The sequence below is a fragment of the Carcharhinus amblyrhynchos genome, chromosome 17, assembly GCF_965287045.1.
Source record: "Carcharhinus amblyrhynchos chromosome 17, sCarAmb.v2.hapA, whole genome shotgun sequence".
NCBI classification, from domain to species: Eukaryota; Metazoa; Chordata; class Chondrichthyes; order Carcharhiniformes; family Carcharhinidae; genus Carcharhinus; species Carcharhinus amblyrhynchos.
In genome coordinates, this window is record NC_137340.1 from 5,581,884 (window position 1) to 5,602,735 (window position 20,852).

Here is a 20,852-nt window from a genome sequence, read left to right on the forward strand (position 1 = left end):
GTCTCCCTAATGTACCATGCCTTTGGACATCCTTTCCTGCAGCGTATCAGGTAGACAATGTTGGCCAAGTTGCAAGAGTACGTACCGTGTACCTGGTGGATAGTGTTCTCACATGAGGTGATGGCATCCGTGTCAATGATCCGGCATGTCTTGCAGACGCTGCTGTAGCAGGGTTGTGTGGTGTCGTGGTCACCATTCTCCTGAAGGTTGGTTGGTTTGTTGCAGACAGTGGTCTGTGTGATGTGCAGTTGTTTGAAGGCAAGAAGTGGGGGTGTAGGGATGGCCTTGGCGAGATGTTTGTCTTCATCAATGACATGTTGAAGGCTCCAGAGAAGATTTTGTAGCTTCTCAGCTCTGGGGAAGTACTGGACGACAAAGGGTACTTTGTCCACCATGTCCCGTGTTTGTCTTCTGAGGAGGTCACAGTGGTTTTTCACTGTGGCACATTGGAACTGTTGATCGATGAGTCGAGTATCATATCCTGTTCTTACGAGGGCATCTTGCAGCGTCTGGAAGTGTCTGTTGCGATCCTTCTCATCTGAGCAGATCCTGTGTATACGGAGGGCTTGTCTGCAGGGAATGCCTTCTTTAACGTGTTTAGGGTGGAAGCTGGAGACGTGGAGCATCATGAGAATGTCCATGGGCTTGCAGTACAGTGAAGTGCTGAGGTGACCGTCCTTGATGGAGATGTGTGTGTCCAAGAATCAACCGATTCCGGAGAGTAGTTCATGGTGAGTGTGAAGGTGGGATGGAACTTGTTGATGTTATATAGTTGTTTCAGTGATTGTTCACCATGAGTCCAAAGGAAGAAAATGTCAACGATACATCTAGTGTATAGCATCGGTTGAAGGTCCTATGGAATGAAGAGGTCTCGTTTGAACCTGTGCATGAAGATGTTTGCATATTGAGGAGCGAATTTGGTCCCCATACCTGTTCCATGTGTCTGGATGAAGAACTGGTTGTTGAAGGTGAAGACATTGTGGTCCAGGATGAAGTGGATGAGTTGCAAAATTGCGTCTGGAAACTGGCAGTTGTCAGCGTTGAGTATTGAGGCAATTGCAGCAATGCTATCATTGTAAGGGAATGCTAAGACATCCACTGTGATGAGGAGTGCTCCTGGTTCAACTGTTCCATGTGTGCTGAGTTTCTGTAGGAAGTCCATATTGTAGCGACAAAAGCTAGGGGTTCTTTGTACAGTGGGTTTCAGGATGCCCTTGGCGTAGCTGGAAAGGCTCTCGCACAGGGTCCCATTGCCCGATATGATGGGACGACTGGGTGTGTTTCCCTTGTGTATCTTTGGGAGGCAGTAGAGATCTCCCACGTAGGATGAGAGCACGGAGAGTGCTCTGAAGGTCTGGATCAAAGGTCTTGATCAGTCTGTTGAGTCAGTCTCTGGAATTGGTTGCATTCTTGGACACATGCATCTCCATTAAGGAGGGTCATCTCAGCACTTCACTGCACCACAAGTCCACGGATAACCTCACGATGTCCCACTTCTCCAGCTTCCACCCTAAACATGTTAAAGAGGCCGTCCCCTATGGACAAGCTCTCTGTATACACAGGATCTGCTCAGATGAGGAGGATTGCAACAGATGCTGAAAGATGCCCGCATAAGAACAGGATATGGCACTCGACTCATCGATCGACAGTTCTGACGCACCATTGCGAAAAACCACACTGACCTCCTCAGAAGACAAACACGGGACATGGTCGACAGAGTACCCTTCGTCATCCAATACTTCCCCGGAACGGAGAAGCTATGACATCATCTCTGGAGCCTCCAACATGCTATTGATGGAGACAAACATCTTGCCAAGGCCATCCCCACACCCCCACTTCTTGCTGTCAAACAACCACACAACCTTAAACAAATCATTGTCTGCAGCAAACTATCCAGTCTTGAGGAGAACAGTGGCTGCGACAGTGCACAACCCTGTCACAGCAGCCTCTGCAACATGTGCCGGATCATCGACACGGATGCCATCATCTCACGTGAGAACACCATCCACAGGTACATGGTACATTACTCTTGCAACTCAGCCAATGTTGTCAACCAGATATGCTGCAAGAAAGGATGTCCCGAGGCATGGTGCATTGGGAAGACCATGCAGACGCTGCGACAACAGATGAATGAACACCACTCGACAAAAACCAAGCAAGAGTGTTCTCTTTCTGTTGGGGAACACTTCAGCGATCACGGGCATTTGGCCTCTGATCTTCGAGTAAGTGTTCTCCAAGGTGGCCTTCACGACACACGACAACAGAGTCGCTGAGCAGAGACTGATAGCCAAGTTCTGCGCAAATGAGGACAGCCTCAACCGGGGATCATGTCACATTATCTGTAACCCCACAATTTGTCTGGACTTGCAAGATCTCACTAACTGTCCTGTCTGGAGACAATACACATCTCTTTAACCTGTGCTTAAACCTCTCTCCACTCACATTGTCTGTACCTTTAAGACTTGATTACCTGCATAAAGACTTGCATTCCAACCATTGTTTTGTAAATTGAGTTTGTGTCATTATATGCCCTGTTTGTGAATTGAACTCCCATTCACATAAGAACATAAGAAATAGGAGCAGAAAAAGCAGAAAAAGAAAAAGAAGGGACAGTGCTCCGAAAGGTAGTGGCTTTTATTACCAGATAAACCTGTTGGACTTTAACCTGGTGTTCTGATGAGTTATAAGCCAGGGTGTTTCGCTCTGTTTGTGTATTCAGGTTTCAGTGCTTTGAGTGCAAAAGTGCAACCCTCCATCTTGCTGTGTGCATGGTTACACCTCCACAAGCTAATTGTCATTTGCAAATAAAGTAGATTTTCTGTCGCTGTTTGTCTAGGTTAGATTTAGGGAAGCTTATAACCATTACACTGCTCTAGATGCTTGCACAGCTGAAATTCCATCACACTTATAAAGCGAGTTTATCAGGGCAAAGAATCAGCAGTTGCAATGCGTTGATAAAGCTACGAGGTGTGCTGTTACACAGACAGATAGGATGTGGGTTTGTGTTTGTAAGTTGCCAAGTGTCTTGCATGAGATGACTTGCATAATAGAAGTTTTACTAATAATTATAGGGCCAAGATGTGGATCAATTGAGCAGATGGCTGACAGAATAATCAGTCGGTTTTGGCATAAATATGTCCATTGTTTTTTCTTAAATTGGTCCCGTAAGATAAGCAAACAGATCATTTATTCTCTCCACCTTTCCCCCACACATAACCATTTATACGAAACAAAAATTTGCTGTATTTTAATCTGCCAGATAAACCTTTGCTGATTTTTTGCAATTTCTTATTGAGTTCAGATAACACAGTTGAAGGGTTAGGCTTTTCTAGTTATATGTTTGACTGTTTTTAATCCATCCATTTTATAATTTTTATGAAGGGAAAATGACCCGGCAACCCTGAGTATTTGGAAGTTACGGGGAACTACAGAAGAATGACCTGGAGAAGATCGAGGGTAGTGAATGCTTCAGTGTCACAATGCACCAAAATAGATCAAAGTAAATCATTAACTTAATGATTGTTGAGTTCCATGCCTTTGCTTTTGTCACAGAATTTAAATGCTGGTAATGTTTGGGGGTTGTAAATAAAGAACATAACTGGAGCAAAGTTCACAGTTAGGAATCATTCAGACTTGTGGCAGTGCAAATACTGCATGACTATTAAAATGAAATTTCAGGCACATTGATAGGATTAAGAAAAGGTCGTCAGCATATTGCCCTGTAATAATTGACTGGAGGTGGTTTGTTGACCTACTGTTTAAAAACAGGGTGAGTGGAGTTTTTTGATGTGAGAAAACATCAGGCTAATTCTTTCTCAAGTAAAGCCTATTATTTTGTTCTTTCATTGGGATCATGTGGAGGAAAGTTCTCAAGTTCTTTTTCTCATGTTTGACAGATTTCTTGCCATATAATGTTCCAATTGCAGTCAAGTTTTGTTGGAAAGAAACCTGGAATGCAGCTTTTCCAGCCATGCAATAACTCCAGACAAATTAATGATTCTCTCCCAGGCCTTTCTCGTAGAATTAAATTTAAATTCTGTTCATACATCAATCTACCAGAATAAAAAGCCAGCAAACTGCTCTGATGAATTGTTTGAAAGGGGAAAAATTTTAGTAATTACTTCACAGCTTTTCCATAGGACTATAAATAAACTATTTGGCACATTAAGCCAGCTCTGCCACTTAGTTAGATCATGGGTGTTCTGTACATCAACTCCATTTCACCCGACTTTGATCCATATTCTCTGATAGTTTTAATGAAACAAAAACTATGCATCAGCATCAGTGTTGAAATTTTTAGTTAACCCAGCATCAAGTTATTGGGGGGGGGGGGGTAAGAATTCCAGATTTAAAGAAGGAAAGCTTATTTGTTTCACTGTTAAATAACCTAATTCTAATGTTTTTCCCCTATTCTGGAGTCCCCCAACACCGGAAATATTTAATCTGCATGGATATACACTTGCAATCACTGTCTATTATTTCAAAGAGCATTGGATCACCCCCTCATTTAATCTTCTAAACTGAAGACAATCAATACAGGTTTATGCAGCCTTTCCTTACTAAGTTCCTGCATCTGTTGGGTGAAACAGCACTACCTTGATAGTGCCCAGACGTCCCAGTTTTTTGCTGGGACAGTGCTGCATGTTCATGAAACATCCTGTGGTCTTGTCAATTCACTCAAAACTGTTCAAATGTTTGGGTTTTTAACTTTCCAATTTATTCTGTCGGATTAGAATGAGATGTCCTAGATCTGGGGTTTGCGTCCTAGATGTGGTGCTTTGCCTCACAGTCATCGCCGTTTGTGTGCCGCTTTGCCCTGCAGTTGGTGTCGCTTTACTCCGCAGCCTGTGCTATTTTTGCGCCACTTTGCCCTGCAGTCAGCGCTGTTTGTGTGTTGCTTTGCCCTGCAGTCAGCATAATTTGTGTGCCATCTTGCATCACAGTCAGTGCCATTTGTGTGCCACAGGGGAAGGGAACTGCAGTTATCATGGGAGATTTTAATTTGTTTATATTATTTGCAAATAGATTAACCAAACCAGCAAGGGTAGTGTAGAAGAAGAATTTGTGGAGTACATCAGGGATTGCTTTTTAGAACAGTATGTTGTGGAACCTACCTGGGAACAGGCTACTTTAGATTTGGTTTTGTGCAATGAAAAATGATTAATAAGGGATTTGGCAGTTAAGCATCCCACCAGGATTAATGATCATAGTATGATAGAATTCCAGATACATTTTGAGGGTGAACACCCTAGGTCAATAACCAGGGTCTTCAACTTAAATTAGGGCAATTATCATGATATGAAGGAGAAGTTATGCAAAGTGAACTGGATAAACAAGCTAAGATACAGTGGCTGAGCAGCATATTCAAACAGCTGATCCAAAATGCTCAGCAGGAATATATCCCAATCAGAAAGAGGATTCCACAAGAAAGAAGCAAAATCCATAGTTAACACTCAAGGTCAAGAATAATGTTAAATTGAAAAGCAAGTTATACAAAGTGGCAAGGAATATTGGTAGACCAGAAGACTAGGAAGTATCTAGAACCCAGCTGCAAAAGACTGAAAAGCTCATAAGGAGAAAATGAATTTTGAGGAAAAAAATCTGCATAAAAACAAACAGTAAGAGTTTCAGTGGATTTAAATAGGAAGTGGGTGACTATGGTAAATGTGGGACCCCTACTGGACGCCACTGGTGAATTAATAACAGCATACAAAGAAATGGCGGATCTGCTAAATAAATTTTTCACCATGGAAGACATTGCGAAAATCTGGAGGATATCAGATGGGCTGGTTTCAGATAACATGGCAGAACTTTGAAAAATCCCAATCACAAGGGATAGAGTTTTAGAGGAACTGGACAGGCTAAAAGTGGACAAATCATCAGGACCCGATGAACTGCAGAATAGGGTTTTAATGGAAGTGGATGGAGAGTTCGTGGACCCATTGGTTGAAATTTTTTGTAACTTGCTAAATTCCAGGAATGTACTAGAAAGATTGGAAAACAACAAACGTGACTCCCTTGTTTAAAAATAAAAAAAGGCAGAAGCTATATACCAATTAGTTTCACATCTACTATTGGCCAAACGATGGAGTCAATAATCAAAGAAGAAATAGCTAACGATTTAGGAAAGCTGAATAAATCAAACCAAGTCAACATGGTTTTATGAAAGTTAAATCATGTTTGACAAATTTGCTCGGATTCTTTGAGAATGTAACAAGGAGGGTAGATAGAGAGGAATCTGTAGATGTAGCTAATGTAGATTTCCAAAAGACATTTGATAAGGTGCTACCTCAGAGGCTGGTGCATAAAGTAAAAGGCAATGGAATTGGAGGAAGCGTGTTAGCATGTCACATAGAAACAGAGAGTTGAAACATATGGGTTCTTTTCAGAGTGAAAAGATGTAATAGTGGAGCACCACAGGAATCAATTCTTCGCCCGCAATTGTTCACAATTTATGTTAATGACCTGGGGTAAGGTTTTCAAATTTGCCAGTGATACAAAGATAGGTGGTAGAGCATGTTGCAATGAGGATATTGTGCTTCTGCAAAGGGATATAGATAGATTGGGTGACTTAGGCAAAAAACTGGCAAATGAAGTTTAATGTGAAGAAGTGTGAGGTCATGCACTTGAGTAGGAGAAATCAAAAGGCAGATTATTATTTAAATGGAGAGACTGTAGGTGAGTGAAATAGAAAGTGAAAAGGGTGTTCTAGTGTATCAATCATGAAAAGCTAGCAGGCAGGTCCAACAAGTAGTTAAGAATGCAAACAGCATTTTAGCTTTCATTGTAAAGTGATTGGAGTTTAAAAATAGGGAGGGTTATGTTGCAATTGTACAGGATGTTGGTGAGGCCTCACCCTGGAATATTGCATACAGTTTAAATCCCTTTATCTAAAAAGGATGTAGTAACATTGGAGGCAGTCAGACTTATCAGGCTAATTCCTGGGAGTGGAGAGGGTAGTCCAATCAAGAGAGACTAAATAGTCTGGGTCTGAATTCGTTGCAGTTTAGAAGAGTAAAGGATGACCTTATTCAAGCATCTAAGACCCTGAGGGAACTTGATAGGATAGATGTTGAAATGTTTTTATGAGTGGGAGAGACACAAACCAAGGGATATTGATACAAGATAAAGAGCTGGTCATTTAAAACTGAGGTGTGTATAAATTCCGTCTTGCAGAGGGTGGTGAATCTCCAGAATTCTCTGCCACAACAGTGTTGGAGACTGGAACATTAGAAGCATTCACAGTGAAGATGGATAAGTATTGATACATCAGGGAATAGAGACCTCTGGGGAAATGACACAGAAAAGGAATTGAAGCTGGCATAGACCTGCCATGATTGTATTGAATGGCAGGCTGGCTTGAAGGGCCTGGTGGCCAACTCCTGCTTCTATTTGTGTTTTGTGTTTTTCCCTGGGTCAGTATTGCGATCCTTGCTTTTGCTGATATATATTGATGATCTAGGTCTTCATGTGCAGGGGACAATTTCCAAGTTTGCAGATGACACACAACTTGGAAGTATTTTAAACTGTGAAGAGGAAAGTGTTGAACTTCGAAAGGGCATGGACAAGTTGATGGAGTGGGCAGATAGGTGACAGATGATGTGTAAGTTGATGCATTTTGGTAGGAAGAACATGGAGCAATAATGCAAAATAAGGGGCAAAATCTTCACGGACCTGGGTGTGTCTATGCATAAGTCATTGAAACTGGCAAGGCAGGTGGAGAAAGCAGTTAATACAGATTATAATATTCTGGCCTATATTAATATGGGCATAGAGTACACAACAAGAAAGTTATGTTGAGAGATTTACAAGAATGGTTCCAGGGATGAGAAATTTCAGTTATGAAGATAGGTTGGAACTGTGCTCTTTGGAGAGAAGAAGGCAAAGAGGAGAATTGATTGAGATGAATGGTCTGGATTGAGTAGGCAGAGAGAAACTGTTTCTGCTTGTAAAGAGATCAAGATTGGGGGGGACAAAAGAAGCAAATACAATGCGAGAAAAACCCTTTTCACATGAGTAGTTTGGGCCGAGAATACACTGCCTGGAAGTGTTGTGGAGGTAGGATCAATTGAGATATTCAAGAGAGCATTAGATGATTAGTTGAGTAGAAACCATGTTCAGGGGTACAGGAATGGCAGTAGACTCTGATGCTCGTTTGGAGAGCCTGTACATATGCAATAGCCAAGTGCCATAACAATTCTGTGATACACTGGGACGTGAAGAATTTTGAAAAATCAAAACCAAGGCATCTGCTATCTGAGCAGCCACTTTTTTAAAGACCCTCAGATGAAGCGAGTGAAGACCTGGGATTTGTTTGCTTTTAGTTCTAATATTTTTCTTTTATTTCTAATCATTTTCTGAGCATCCTTTCCATGTTGCTGTTAATTGTTTTCAGTTCTCCCTCTCCTTCATTCCCTGATTACAGGTCCAATGAGACAACAGCTGCAGACATCTTGGGATATGTTCAGTCTGCACTGCAATTAACTGGTGAGATCTTTTTCTGCACATGTGACTGCCTATTTCTTTCTCTGTTTCCTCTTTGCAGCATGCTGTCTTGGGTAGTTATGGTCAGAACATTCCATTTGTGGCACATCAAAGATTCATTTATTGCAAGTTCATAGCTGATTTGCATTAAGTGGTTCAATGTAAGCGTTGCAGGATTGCTGTGGTGTGTGGAGTCACAACTCCCCTGTCTTGTTTGCCTGTTCTGGCAATGAGTATGTATGACATTTGTATAAACAGCTGTTTCTTATCTCCTGCAGCTTTCTGCAGAAAGGGAAAATTCTTTGTGTATTGCAGTGATAATCCAGTGGAGAAACTAGTTCTAGCCAGCTACAAGTATGGGAATGTTTTATATAGATTGGATCATTGATTTCAAATGAAAAAAAAGAGCTATGAATGAACCAGGGATATTGGCGGGTTTAGTGTTCAACCTTATGGAGCAGCAAATCAACAAAGCAATTAGAATGTTGTGGTCATATCAACAAAACAAATGTTTGACCACTGAGTCATCAATAATCAGATAACTCTCTGACGAATTTCAATCAGCAACACACAAATATGACTCTTAGTTCTGGCAGTGGTGCAAGGAAGAGCCCCAAATTTGCTTCACAGTCCCAGAGCCACTGAGCTATTAAGAATGTGTTTTTCAGAGAAAGGAGGTGACCTAATAAAGCAGGCTACAACTGTAAAGTGAATTGTAAAGTTGAATCTGAAACACTAGTTTAAGTTAAGAATGGAATCCATAACAGTAACAAAAAGCAAACAGGAAATTTAGGTTTTTCTTAAAGAGGTGATTTGTAAGTGAAATTAATTTCCAGCTAGTCATTTTATACATTCCACGTGGTAGTATGTGTATTCTTCCTGGATGGAGGTATATCTACTTTGCAAAACCTTCCTGCACCCTTTGCTGTGAATCGCTGTCTTTGGTTATTGAAGTCAAACTTAAATATTGTTTGAGTAGACTGAGCTTTACAACTGGGTACTTGACCATCTGTGCTTTATTCCTTCTTTGAATGAACTACTAAAAGTGTCATGAATTCCATTAATTCGTTGAAAATTGTAAGATTAGCGTGAATCTGTTTTTTAAAACTATCTTGAACACCTTCAAATAGCCGCAATTTGTATGCAACTTTTTTGAATGTTTTGAGCTTTTTGAAATCCATTTACCTGACCTGCATCTCTTGTTGCATCATTCAACTAAAATAGTTTTTCCAACCCCTTTATAAGCTGGAGCTTCAAGAATAAAGCATGCCTATTATAAACTACACTGGCCCTACAGATGTTATCACTGATGCAGCAATCAAGTTATTTCATGATCATTTCATTAGCCTCTTCAGACCGTAAGAAATAGGAACAGAAGTAGGCCCTTCGGCACTTCAAGCCTGCTCCCCATTCAATAGGATCAAAGCTGATCTGACATTCCTCACATCCACTTTCCTGCCCTTTCCCTTAACTCTTGATTCCCTTACTGATCAAAAAAATCCAGCTATTTCAGCTTTATATACACGTTGACTATCCTCACAGCTCTCTGTGGCAGTGACTTCCAAAGATTCTCCCCCTTCTGAGAAAAGAAATTCCCCCTCATCTCAGTCTTAACTTGGTGCCCCTTTATTCTGAGGCTAGACCCTTTGGTCCTTGATTCTCCCATGAGGAGAAACATCCTCTCAGCACTTACCTGTCAAGCCCCTTAAGAATTATACATGTTAAAATGAGATCATTTCCCATTCTAAATTCCAATGAATAGACTCCCAACCTGTTTAATCTTTCCTCATAAGAGAATCCTTACATTGGGGAATCATCCTGATGTACCTTCTGAATTGACTCCAGTGAAATAATATCTTTCCTTAAATAAGGGGCTGAAAACTACTTACAGTACGAACAAGGGGTAATACTAAACCATTCGGCCCCTCGGGCCTACTCCATCATTTAATAAGGTCATAGCTAATGGCAGCTTCAAATCTGTGCTCCGCCTACCCTTGATAATCTTTCACCCTCTTGTTTATCAAGAATCGATCCACTTCTGCCTTAAAAATAGTACAGAATAGTTGAGCTACAGCTTGACTTGTGTGAAAGATGCACCTTCCAATAATAAAGATGATCTTACAAAGAAAGTGATTTTTTTTTTCTGGACACTAGTGTAGGTGACCTATCTATTGTCCCAATTTCCTTGTAATCCTGAAAGTGGTGAAAACAGCCTACTGTAACATCATAGCTCTTATTACTCTAGTCCGTTAGATAGTGCTTGGACTCTGTCACTGTATGATTGCATGATTAACAACAGTGGTGTTTGAGGAAGATGATGGGCATAAATGCTGATGTGACTTGCCATGACAAATATGTTGACCCACTTCTAAAATGTAACATATAGATTTTGCAGCTGAGTTTAGATGTTATAGGATTGTGGCTTTTTTCTTAACAATATTGTTTTTGTCTGTACAGTAAACAGTTTAGCATTTTTATTCTCATCCAGTGCATTACCAGTATGTGTTGATATCAAGGTGTTCTGTGTATTTGTTGAAGAGGGTGAAGCAATCTCACAGGATGCAGTAGTTTATTGGTTATGTATTGAGCGAGTAATCCACAGGTCTAGCCTACTAATTCAGGGGATACAGGTTTAAATCCAATATGATCTGAAAATTTAAATTCATGTTAAAAAAAATTGGTATCCATTAAATTGGCCATGATTTTGATGAATTGTAATAATAACCCAATTGCAATACTAACACCTTTTGGGGAGGTTAACCAATGCTGTCTGTCAAAACTCTGACTCAACTCCCACATCAACATAATTCATTCCTGAAGTGGCACAAATAAACAATTTAGTATAGGAATAGGCAAAAAAAATGCTGGCCTTGCTGAGCAACGCTTGCATCTTAAAAATAAATTTGAGAAATGAAACATTAGTGGATGTACAGTACTGCATTTTTTGGATTTGTTTGAAACAGATGTTTCAATTGAACTTGCACCATGTAAGTACAGCAAATTTATTTTGTGACCAGTAAGAACACTCCCTGTACTTTCTACAATAAACCTTTTGTTTCAATGCGAATTTGGATCAAGCTGTTCCAAGATATGTAGTTCAGTTCAGCTGTGTTTCTTTTCATTTGTTTAACATCCCATCTCTGCAAACATTGTTTGCCTTACCTAGGACTGAGGGTGGAATGGATTCTGGAGTTCCTGGCTTGTCTTATGCTGGCTGCTCTGATCAGTCCAAGTCATGTTTTTATACTAACAAAAATGCTATGTATGCTGCAGCCTCTCAACCAGTGTTCACTCTAGTTTTCTTTAATTAGGCATGGCATGTTCATTTCAGTGCACAGTACCTTTTTTTTTATTTGGCCCCACATGTGCAATATCTTAAAAGGGAGGCTTTCTGTCAGCAGCCTGTGTGTTAACTTGCCGCATTGCAATGTGGAAGTTGTGCGTGCAATTTAGAGAGAACATTAATCTTGACTTGCCAACTTATGAACTTGTTTTCTGTTTTCTGTTTTCCCAACTCGGTAATGATGCCGAGGCTGTAGTTAACTTATTAAATAACCACAGTGTTTGAAATTAATTGGTAGTTGGTAGGAGATGTGACTCCTTCACATAATTTCATTTCTGAATTAAGTATGGCATATTCAAAAATATCAGTTATGCAATATGATTCAATTTGAACAAAGGTGAACTCGATCAAAACCATTAGAATGAGGTAGGTTGCAGATATTTTGGTTCTTGCACCTTGTGATTGAACATCCTGAAGTGAGCTTGTTAAGAATCATTACCTTAATGTATTTGGAGAAGCAGAACATTGGAATAATTTAATTTGTTTTGGAGTGCATGAGGTGATGGAAGGCTTTTTTGTAATGGTTAAATTGGTTCAGTTTAGATATGCAGTCTGAGTCTGGGAGCCATTTGGTGCTGACAGCGTTCAGGATAAATGGAGATAATCAGTTGTACTGTTATAAAGCATGCTGTCATTGTCACTGAAGTCAAGATTTGGAGCTCATCGTCATTGTGATTTAATTTTTAGGCAGTTATGCAGATAACCCTGGACGTAATTCTCAGAAGGTTGAAATTTTACTTTGAAGAATGTGAAACTTGCAGCGGGGTCCAATATTGTTGTTATGTTAGTGGCAGTCATGGCTTTGGATGGTTCTTGCTGAAGATTGCAATCGCTTAGAATGCTTTCAATATGGCTTCTGGATTACGCTTACAAAGCACCGTTCACAACCTCAGGTTGTTCCAACAATCTTTATAATTAGTGAAGTGCATTCAAAATGTGATCATTTCTGTAATGTGGAGAAACGTAGCAGCTGATTTGCACACAGCAAGGTCTGTCAAACTGTAGTATGATTGCCAAATAATCTGTATCATCCATACAAGTTGAGGGAAAAGTATTGACTTAGACTGTGCTGCTCTTGAAGTGGCCATATCTCAATTCCAATGTCCACATGAAAAGGCAGTTTGGGGCTTCAATTTAACATCACATCCAAAAAAGATACCTTTGGTGGAACACTCCCTCAATTCTGCACTGAAATGTTAGTATAGATTTTGTGCCCAAGCCTTGATGATGGAACTTGAACCCACAATTTCCAATATGCCTGTTATTGTATGCAATATGGAATAAATCTTGGGTCAAAGTAGAAAATAAGTTTAAAAAGATAAAGCATTACATACAGGTTATTCACATGCGCATACATGCACATTCACACTTCGGTGTACTAATATGTTTATTTCTTGTAAAAGTGTAAGGTCATTTGGCTAGAAGTGTAATGTTCAGAGCAAATTAATGGAATAAAGTAGGTTGCTTACTTTGGTTGGCCTTTTTCAAATTGCGAAATGAGAAGTATGATCCTATCCTTTTATCTTCTACAGCAGGATTTTGAATAGAATTTGCTTTTGGGCTTGTCACTGATTTCCCTTTGTACAACTGCATTGATGTTGGAGACTAAAATAGGAATTCTTGCATGAAAAAGAGTTTTTCATTAAATCTCACCTAATGCTATCTATTTTTCTTCCCTCTCCAGTTGAAATCATTTTCAGGTCATTTTATTTTTGCAAATATATCAAATAGTGTGAGCCCTTTTGATACCTGCAGGCGATACAAATACAGTCCCTTTTCCCTGGTGCATCATCCCCAATTGAGAAGAGATAAAATTATACTACTGGTTTGGAATAGGAAAGATTTGGAACAGAATAATTTGGTTAACTGTCAAAGGAAATCTTATTGAGATTTGTTGGACTTGTGCACAGTTATAGTATATAGAAGAAAGGAAATCTATTTTTACATGAATTCTGCCTTTTTAAAAAAATACTCTAGTTTGATGTGTTAATGTTCAAAATGATAGGTTATATGCTTTTTCTGATAGCTGCTAATGTTAATTTAAATTTGAACGTTTGTGGAAGGTCCTTACGACCTGTCACAGATTGAAAACTCAGCAGGAGACTGTGGGTATATTCTTAAATTCATTTGAACATGTGCCTTAATTTGAAGAGAAATGGGAATGACCACATATAATGAAAGCAATATGCCTTATTTAAGGAGTAGGAATTGGGTCTGTCAATTTTCAGGCCCTTGTCCAAATGCTTGATTGTCCATGGTATCTTGTCTTGTAACTTGTCGTCTTTTCAAATGGAATCAAAGATTGGAACAGTATAAGAGGAGAACGTGTCCCATCGTGCCATTACTAGAATTTAGTCCCCATTGCCCTATCTTTTCCTCATTGACCTGCAAAGTTTTCTTTTACTCAAAATTTTCTTTAAATATACAATTTACATTTGTAAGTTAATTTTGAACCTGCTTCACCTTCTCTCTAACAACACCTTCCAGATCATGAAAACTTGCTGTGTTTAAAAAAGAAAACAAACCTTCAGCTTACCTCTCGTTCTTTTGCCTATTACTATTAATCTATTTCCTCTGATTGCCATACTTCATGTCACTGGAAACGTTTTCGCCTCATTTACTCTATTAAAATCTTTAATGATTTTCAACAACCCTTTTAAACCTTCCTCTAACTTTCTCTGTCCTAAGGAGAACTATCCTAGCCAGCTAGTTTCTCCACCTGACTCTAGTCTCGCGTCCACCTTATCTGTGGCGCACAGGACTGGACACAATTTTCCAGGTGGGACGAACGCAGTGTCTATTAAAGGTTGAAGGTGACATTAGGACAGATGGTTTAAAACTTGTTTAAAAGGCAGGTCTGAAGGAATGTCTTAAGGGAAAGAAGAGAGGTTGTGAGAAAAGAGAGGCAAAGACTCTGGATGAATGTAAGAAAATAGGTCTATGGTACAGAAGATTAAAAAAATAAGGTAGCTGTGACAAGTGGAACATGGCACGACAACTACACTGAGCTTTACAAAATAACAAAGACACTTCTGTTTTTTTTTGAAAAGGACGACATAGACAGTCTGAGCCCAGTTCTCAGGGACAACCCTTTGCTTCATGAAGAAGTGAAAGCTTGGGTTAAAGAACAAAAAGTTCAGGAGATTTTTATGCAAGGTATTATTTTGCGTTCTCCTTGTGCATTTGTATTGTTACGTGGAAAAATAAATAATATTACCAACTTTATTTTAAAATTCATTTTAATGCAAAATGATGAGCAACATATTTGACACAATTAGTTTATTTTGGGGCCAGCTTTTTAACCCTTGTAACACCAGGAACTGATATAAAACATTATTTTCAATTCTCTGCCTTTTATCTTTGCCGTTATCAGTTCTTTTTTTGATTCTTACAGGTCCCTATTCATTGAACGGCTATAGAGTACGAGTATACAGGCAAGATTCTGCCACCCAGTGGTTCACTGGTATCATTACCTATCACGATCTTTTAAGCCGCACTATGATCGTGATGAATGACCAGGTAAACGGATTTAAAACATACAACAGTACGGCACAGAAACAGAGCCTTCAGCCCATGATGTTGTGCCAAATTGATGCCAAATTGAACTAATCCCTTCTGCCTATCCATGGTTCATATCCATCTATTCCTTGCGTATTCATGTGCTTATCTAAAATCCCTTTAAATGCCCCTGTCGACTTGCCTGCACCACCATCCCTGGTAGCACGTTCTAGACAGTTATCACTCTCCGAGTAAAAAAAAAACCTGCCCCTCACATCTCCTTTGAACCCCCCCCCCCGTGCATGTCCCTTTTAACTCTGGGGAAAAAGATTCTGGCTGTCAACCCTATATAAGCCTCTCATAATTGTATAGACTTCTATAAGGTCTCCCTTCAGCCCCTGTCAGTCCAGAGAAAACAACCCTAGTTTTTCCAGCCTCTCCTTACAGTTCATACCCTCTAATCCAGGCAGCATCCTAGTAAACCTCTTCTGCGCCCTTTTCAAAGCCTCCATATCTTCTGTAATGTGGTGACCAGAATTGGATGCAATACTCTTAAGTACAGCAGCACCAAATTTTTATAAAGCTGCAACCTGACTCTTTTACTCAATGCTCCAATCAATAAAGACAAAAATGACATGCCTCCTTTGCCACCCTATCTACTTGTGTGGTCACTTTCAGGGAGCTACGGACTTGAACCCGGAGATTCCCCTGCACATCAATGCTGTTCAGGGTCCTGCCATTAACTGTATGCTACTTTTAACATTTGACCTCCCAAAGCGCAGCACCTCATATTTGTCTGAATTAAACTCCATCTGCCATTTCTCCACCCATATCCACAGCTGATCTGTAAGCTGCTGTATCCCTCGACAACCTTCTACATTATCAACAACTCCACCTATCTCTGTGTCTGCAAACTTACTAACCCACCCATCAATGTTTTCATCCAAATCTACTAGTCACGCACCTCTAGCCAGAAAAATGCTCTTCCGTCACTACACTTTGACTTCTCTGGACAAGCCAATTCTGAATTCAAGAGATTAAGTCATGTGAATCTTAATCTTCTGGCTGAACCTACTATTAAGTAGCTTGTCAAAAGCCTTAATGAAATCCATGTGCACAACATCCACCTCTCTACCCTCATTGATCACTTCTGTCACCATCTCGAAAAAAAGTTAGTAAGACGTGGCCTGCCCCGCACAAAGCCATGCCGACTTTTCCTAATTAGGTGATGCTTTTCTAAATTCACGGGAATCCTATCCCTAGGAATTCTCTTCAGTGGCTTCTGGACCACCAACATGAGACTCACCAGTCTATAATTTCCTGGATTTGCCCCCTTTCCCGTTTTTGAACAGAGGAACGACGTTAGCTACTCTCCAGGACCCCTCCCGTAGCTAGTGAGGATACAAAAATCTTTGTTAGGGCCCCAGCAACTTCCTCTCTTGTGCTTCTCTCTCAGTAACCTGGGGTAGATCCTATCGGGCCCTGGGGACTTATGTGCCTTAACGCTCTTCAAGAGACCCAACACCGCTTCTTTCTTGATCTCAAAATGCCCCAGCATATTAGCTCCACACTAACTTCTATCCTCCATGCCCTCTGATGAATACTGATTTGGAGAGATTTCTTATTGTTGTTACATGAATTTATTGATCTGACTATTCTGAAATGTAGAAAAAATACAATGTGAACCCTATGCAATTTTATAAATGTCCATTTGTGTTCCACCTTAAGAAAGGTGATGAGACCCATATTACAGTTCAGTCTCACTGATGTTGGAAGTTGCAATATCTGACTGCAGTGTTTCTTTTTCATAGATGAACCTTGATAGTAAATGTCAACAGGCTATTCGTTGTAGTGAAACACATTGCCGACACATGCACGTTCTAGCATGGGTCACAGGATAGCAGTCAAGGGTGGGAAATGTATATAGTACAAATGCTAAGTACCATTAGTGCTTATTCAGTGCAATATTTTAGATACTGCACCTAAAATGCTGTTTTTTTTGCTACATATTGTAAATGCTGTTCTGTTTTTGTGAACAAACCAGGTGCTAGAACCACAAAATGTTGACCCATCTATGGTACAAATGACTTTTTTGGATGATGTTGTTCATTCTCTGCTGAAAGGTGAAAACATAGGCATCACGTCAAGACGAAGGTCTCGTTCCAACCAAAACAGTCCAGCAGTTCATGTGAGTATTTAAGACAATTAGAATTATTTAATGCGGGATGTGAAAGGCTCCAGTGTTTCCAGCTTACAAATTATAGGTATTTGGTCATTGCATTTTGCTACACTTCTTTAAATAAAGAATAATGGTTATGTGTCTGGAAATAATAAAGCAGTAATCTTGATTAATTTACTCAAATGTATAATGTTGGACTGATGATTAACTCACCTGAACTCCAGTATGCATGTATGTGGCTTTATATGCAGGTGATTTTTAGTTATACTTAATTATACCATTTTTTGAAGATTACAGTATACTGCATTGTGATTTATTTTATTGCTTGAAGAAGCTTAATATTAATTACCTCCTGGATTTATTTCTAAATACATCTGTATATTGCAATCTTAAGTATTGCACATTGGACATTAGATGTTGAGATGGCACAATATATCAACCTGTGACAGAAAAGGACATGTCATGCTTTTTATATGGGGTGGCACAGTGGTTAGCACTGCTGCCTCACAGCGCCAGGGATCAGGGTTCAATTCTGGCCTCGGGTCACTGTCTGTGTGGAGTTTGTACATTCTCCCTGTGTCTGTATGGGTTTCTTCCAGGTGTTCGGTTTCCCCCCCACAATCCAAAAATGTGTGGGTTAGGTGGATTGGCTATGCTAAATTGACACTAGTGTCAGGGTGTCAGCAGGGTAAATATGTGGGGTTACAGGAATAGGCTTGGGTGGGATTGTGGTCAATGCAGACTCAATGGACCGAATGGTCTCCTTCTGCACTGTAGGATTCTATAATTCTACATTAACTGCTTAGCCATATTGATTTGCTGAAATATAGGTCCCACAAAAGTAATTCTTTTTGAAAGTCTGCACTTCTAAAAATATCAAAGCTGTATTCACTTATCTGTGATAATCATCTAGACGAGGTTTTAGTTTCTTTACAAAGTTTTAAAAAATCTAGTTCATTTTCCTATTTTTCCTGTTGTACGCAATTTTTGTTTTGATGTCCAGACCTATTACCAAACCTCGCCCACCTCCTGACCTGACCGTCCCTAGCTACACCTCCCAACCACCCGACTACTTCTCTCTGATCAGACCCAAGTATCTTCCTGACTACCACCTCATCCACCTCATCACCACAGTGACCAGCCTGCCTATCCATTAATTTTCACGTTGGGCATTTAAATGCTTCTGGGATACACAAATCATAGAATCATAGAAAAACTACAGCACAAACAGGCTGTTCGGCCCACAAGTTGCGCCAATTTTATCTCTACCTACCAGGCTTACCTATAACCCTAAGTCCTATTTAGTCCCATGTACTTATCCAGAAGTCTCTGAAAAGACCCGAAGGAATTTGCCTCCACCACCACCGATGGCAGCCGATTCTACTCACCCACCACCCTCTGAGTGAAAAACTTACCCCTGACATCTCCTCTGTACCTACTCCCCAGCACCCTAAACCTGTGTCCTCTTGTGGCAGCCATTTCAGCCCTGGGAAAAAGCCTCAGAGTCCACCTGATCAATACCTCTCATCATCTTATACACATCTATCAGGTCCCCTCTCATCCTTCGTCTCTCTAAGGAGAAACGATTGAGCTCTCTCAACCTATCCTCATAAAGCATGCCACCCAATCCAGATAACATCCTTGTAAATCTCCTCTGCACCCTTTCAGTGGCTTCCACGTCCTTCCTGGAAGGTGACCAGAACTGAGCACAGTACTCCAAGTGGGGTGTGACCAGGGTCTTATACAGCTGCAGCATTATCTCCCGACTCCTAAACTCAATTCCTTGATTGATGAAGGCCAGTACATCATACACCTTCTTAACCACATCCTCTACCTGCGAAGCCGATTTAAGCGTCCTATGAACCCGGACCCCAAGATCCTCCTGATATTCCACTCTGCTAAGAGCCTTACCCTTAATATTATATTCCTTCATCCCATTTGACCTGCCAAACTGTGCCACCACACATTTATCCGGGTTGAAGTCCATCTGTCACTTCTCCGCCCAGTCTTGCATCCTATCTATGTCACGCTGCAACTTCTGACATTCCTCCAAACTATCCACAACACCTCCGATCTTTGTGTCATCAGCAAACTTACCAACCCATCCCTCCACTTTGTCATCCAGGTGACAGGTCATTTATAAAAATCACAAACAGCAAGGTCCCAGAACAGATCCCTGGGGCATTCCACTGGTGACCAACCTCCGTGCAGAAAAAGACCCATTTACAACCACTCTTTGCCTTCTGCGGGCAAGCCAGTTCTGGATTCACAAAGCAACATCCCCTTGGATCCCATGCCCCCTCACTTTCTCAATAAGCCTTGCGTGGGGGACCTTATCGAACGCCTTGCTGAAGTCCATATAAACCACATCCACCGCTCTTCCTTCGTCAATGTGTTTAGTTACATTTTCAAAAAACTCAACCAGGCTTGTAAGACACGATCTGCCTTTAACAAAGCCGTGCTGACTGCTTTTGATCATACTATACTTCTCTAAATGTTCATAAATCCTGTCTCAGGATCTTTTCCATCAACTTACCAACCATTGAGGTTAGACTCATCGGTCGATAATTTCCTGGTCTATCTCTATTCCCCTCCTTGAATATAGGAACCACATGCGCAATCCTCCGGAACCTCTCCTGTCTCCCCTCTCCCGTTTGATGACGCAAAGATCATTGCCAGAGGTTCTGAAATCTCTTCCCTCACCTTCCACAGTAACCTGGGGTACATTCCACCCAGTCCCGGCGACTTATCTATCTTGATGCTATTCAAAAGTTCCAACGCGTCCTCTTTCTTAATGTCCGCACACTCAAGCTTTTCAGTCCGCTGCAAGCCTGCACTACAACCACCAAGATCTTTTTTCCACCGTGAATACCGAAGTAAAGTATTCATTGAGCACCTCTGCTATTTCTGCTTTCCCACTGTCACATCTTATAGGTCCTATTCCTTCGCATCTCAGCCTTTTACTTTTCACATGTTTGTGGAACACCTTAGGCTTTTCCTTAGTCTTATCTGTCAAGGCCTCATGAACCTTTCTGGCTCTCCTAATTTCCTTCTTAAGTTCCTTCCTACAAGCTGTATACTCCTCTAGATCCCTAACATTACCTAGCTCCCTGAACCTTTTGTATGCTTTCCTTTTTGACAAAAATGCAGCTTAAAGAAGATTTGCTGCTTCTGCTCTTGGGTTCATATTGCTGAAAGCTGGTTTGAATATTTCACTGGGTTATTAACCTTTGGTTTATCTCAGTGCTCTTCTATCTATCCTTCCTTGAAATCCTGTTGCTTTCCTGCCTCCCAACATTCCCCTTCAGTCTAGTTTGTGGTCTCAGATGACCTGAGCTACTTGCTGTC

The 20,852-nt window shown here is 40.6% G+C and overlaps 1 protein-coding gene across 2 annotated transcripts in view; it reads left to right on the forward strand.

Moving 5' to 3' along the window:
• jmjd1cb (jumonji domain containing 1Cb) overlaps positions 1 to 20,852 on the forward strand; it is a 298,027-nt gene that overhangs the window by 228,126 nt on the left and 49,049 nt on the right. For both annotated transcript variants that reach the window (XM_080205413.1, XM_080205412.1), the window contains 3 exons: positions 14,878 to 14,983; positions 15,222 to 15,346; positions 17,370 to 17,513. In XM_080205413.1, the coding sequence (XP_080061539.1) occupies positions 14,878 to 14,983; positions 15,222 to 15,346; positions 17,370 to 17,513 (375 nt within the window). The remainder of the gene's footprint in view (positions 1 to 14,877; positions 14,984 to 15,221; positions 15,347 to 17,369; positions 17,514 to 20,852) is intronic.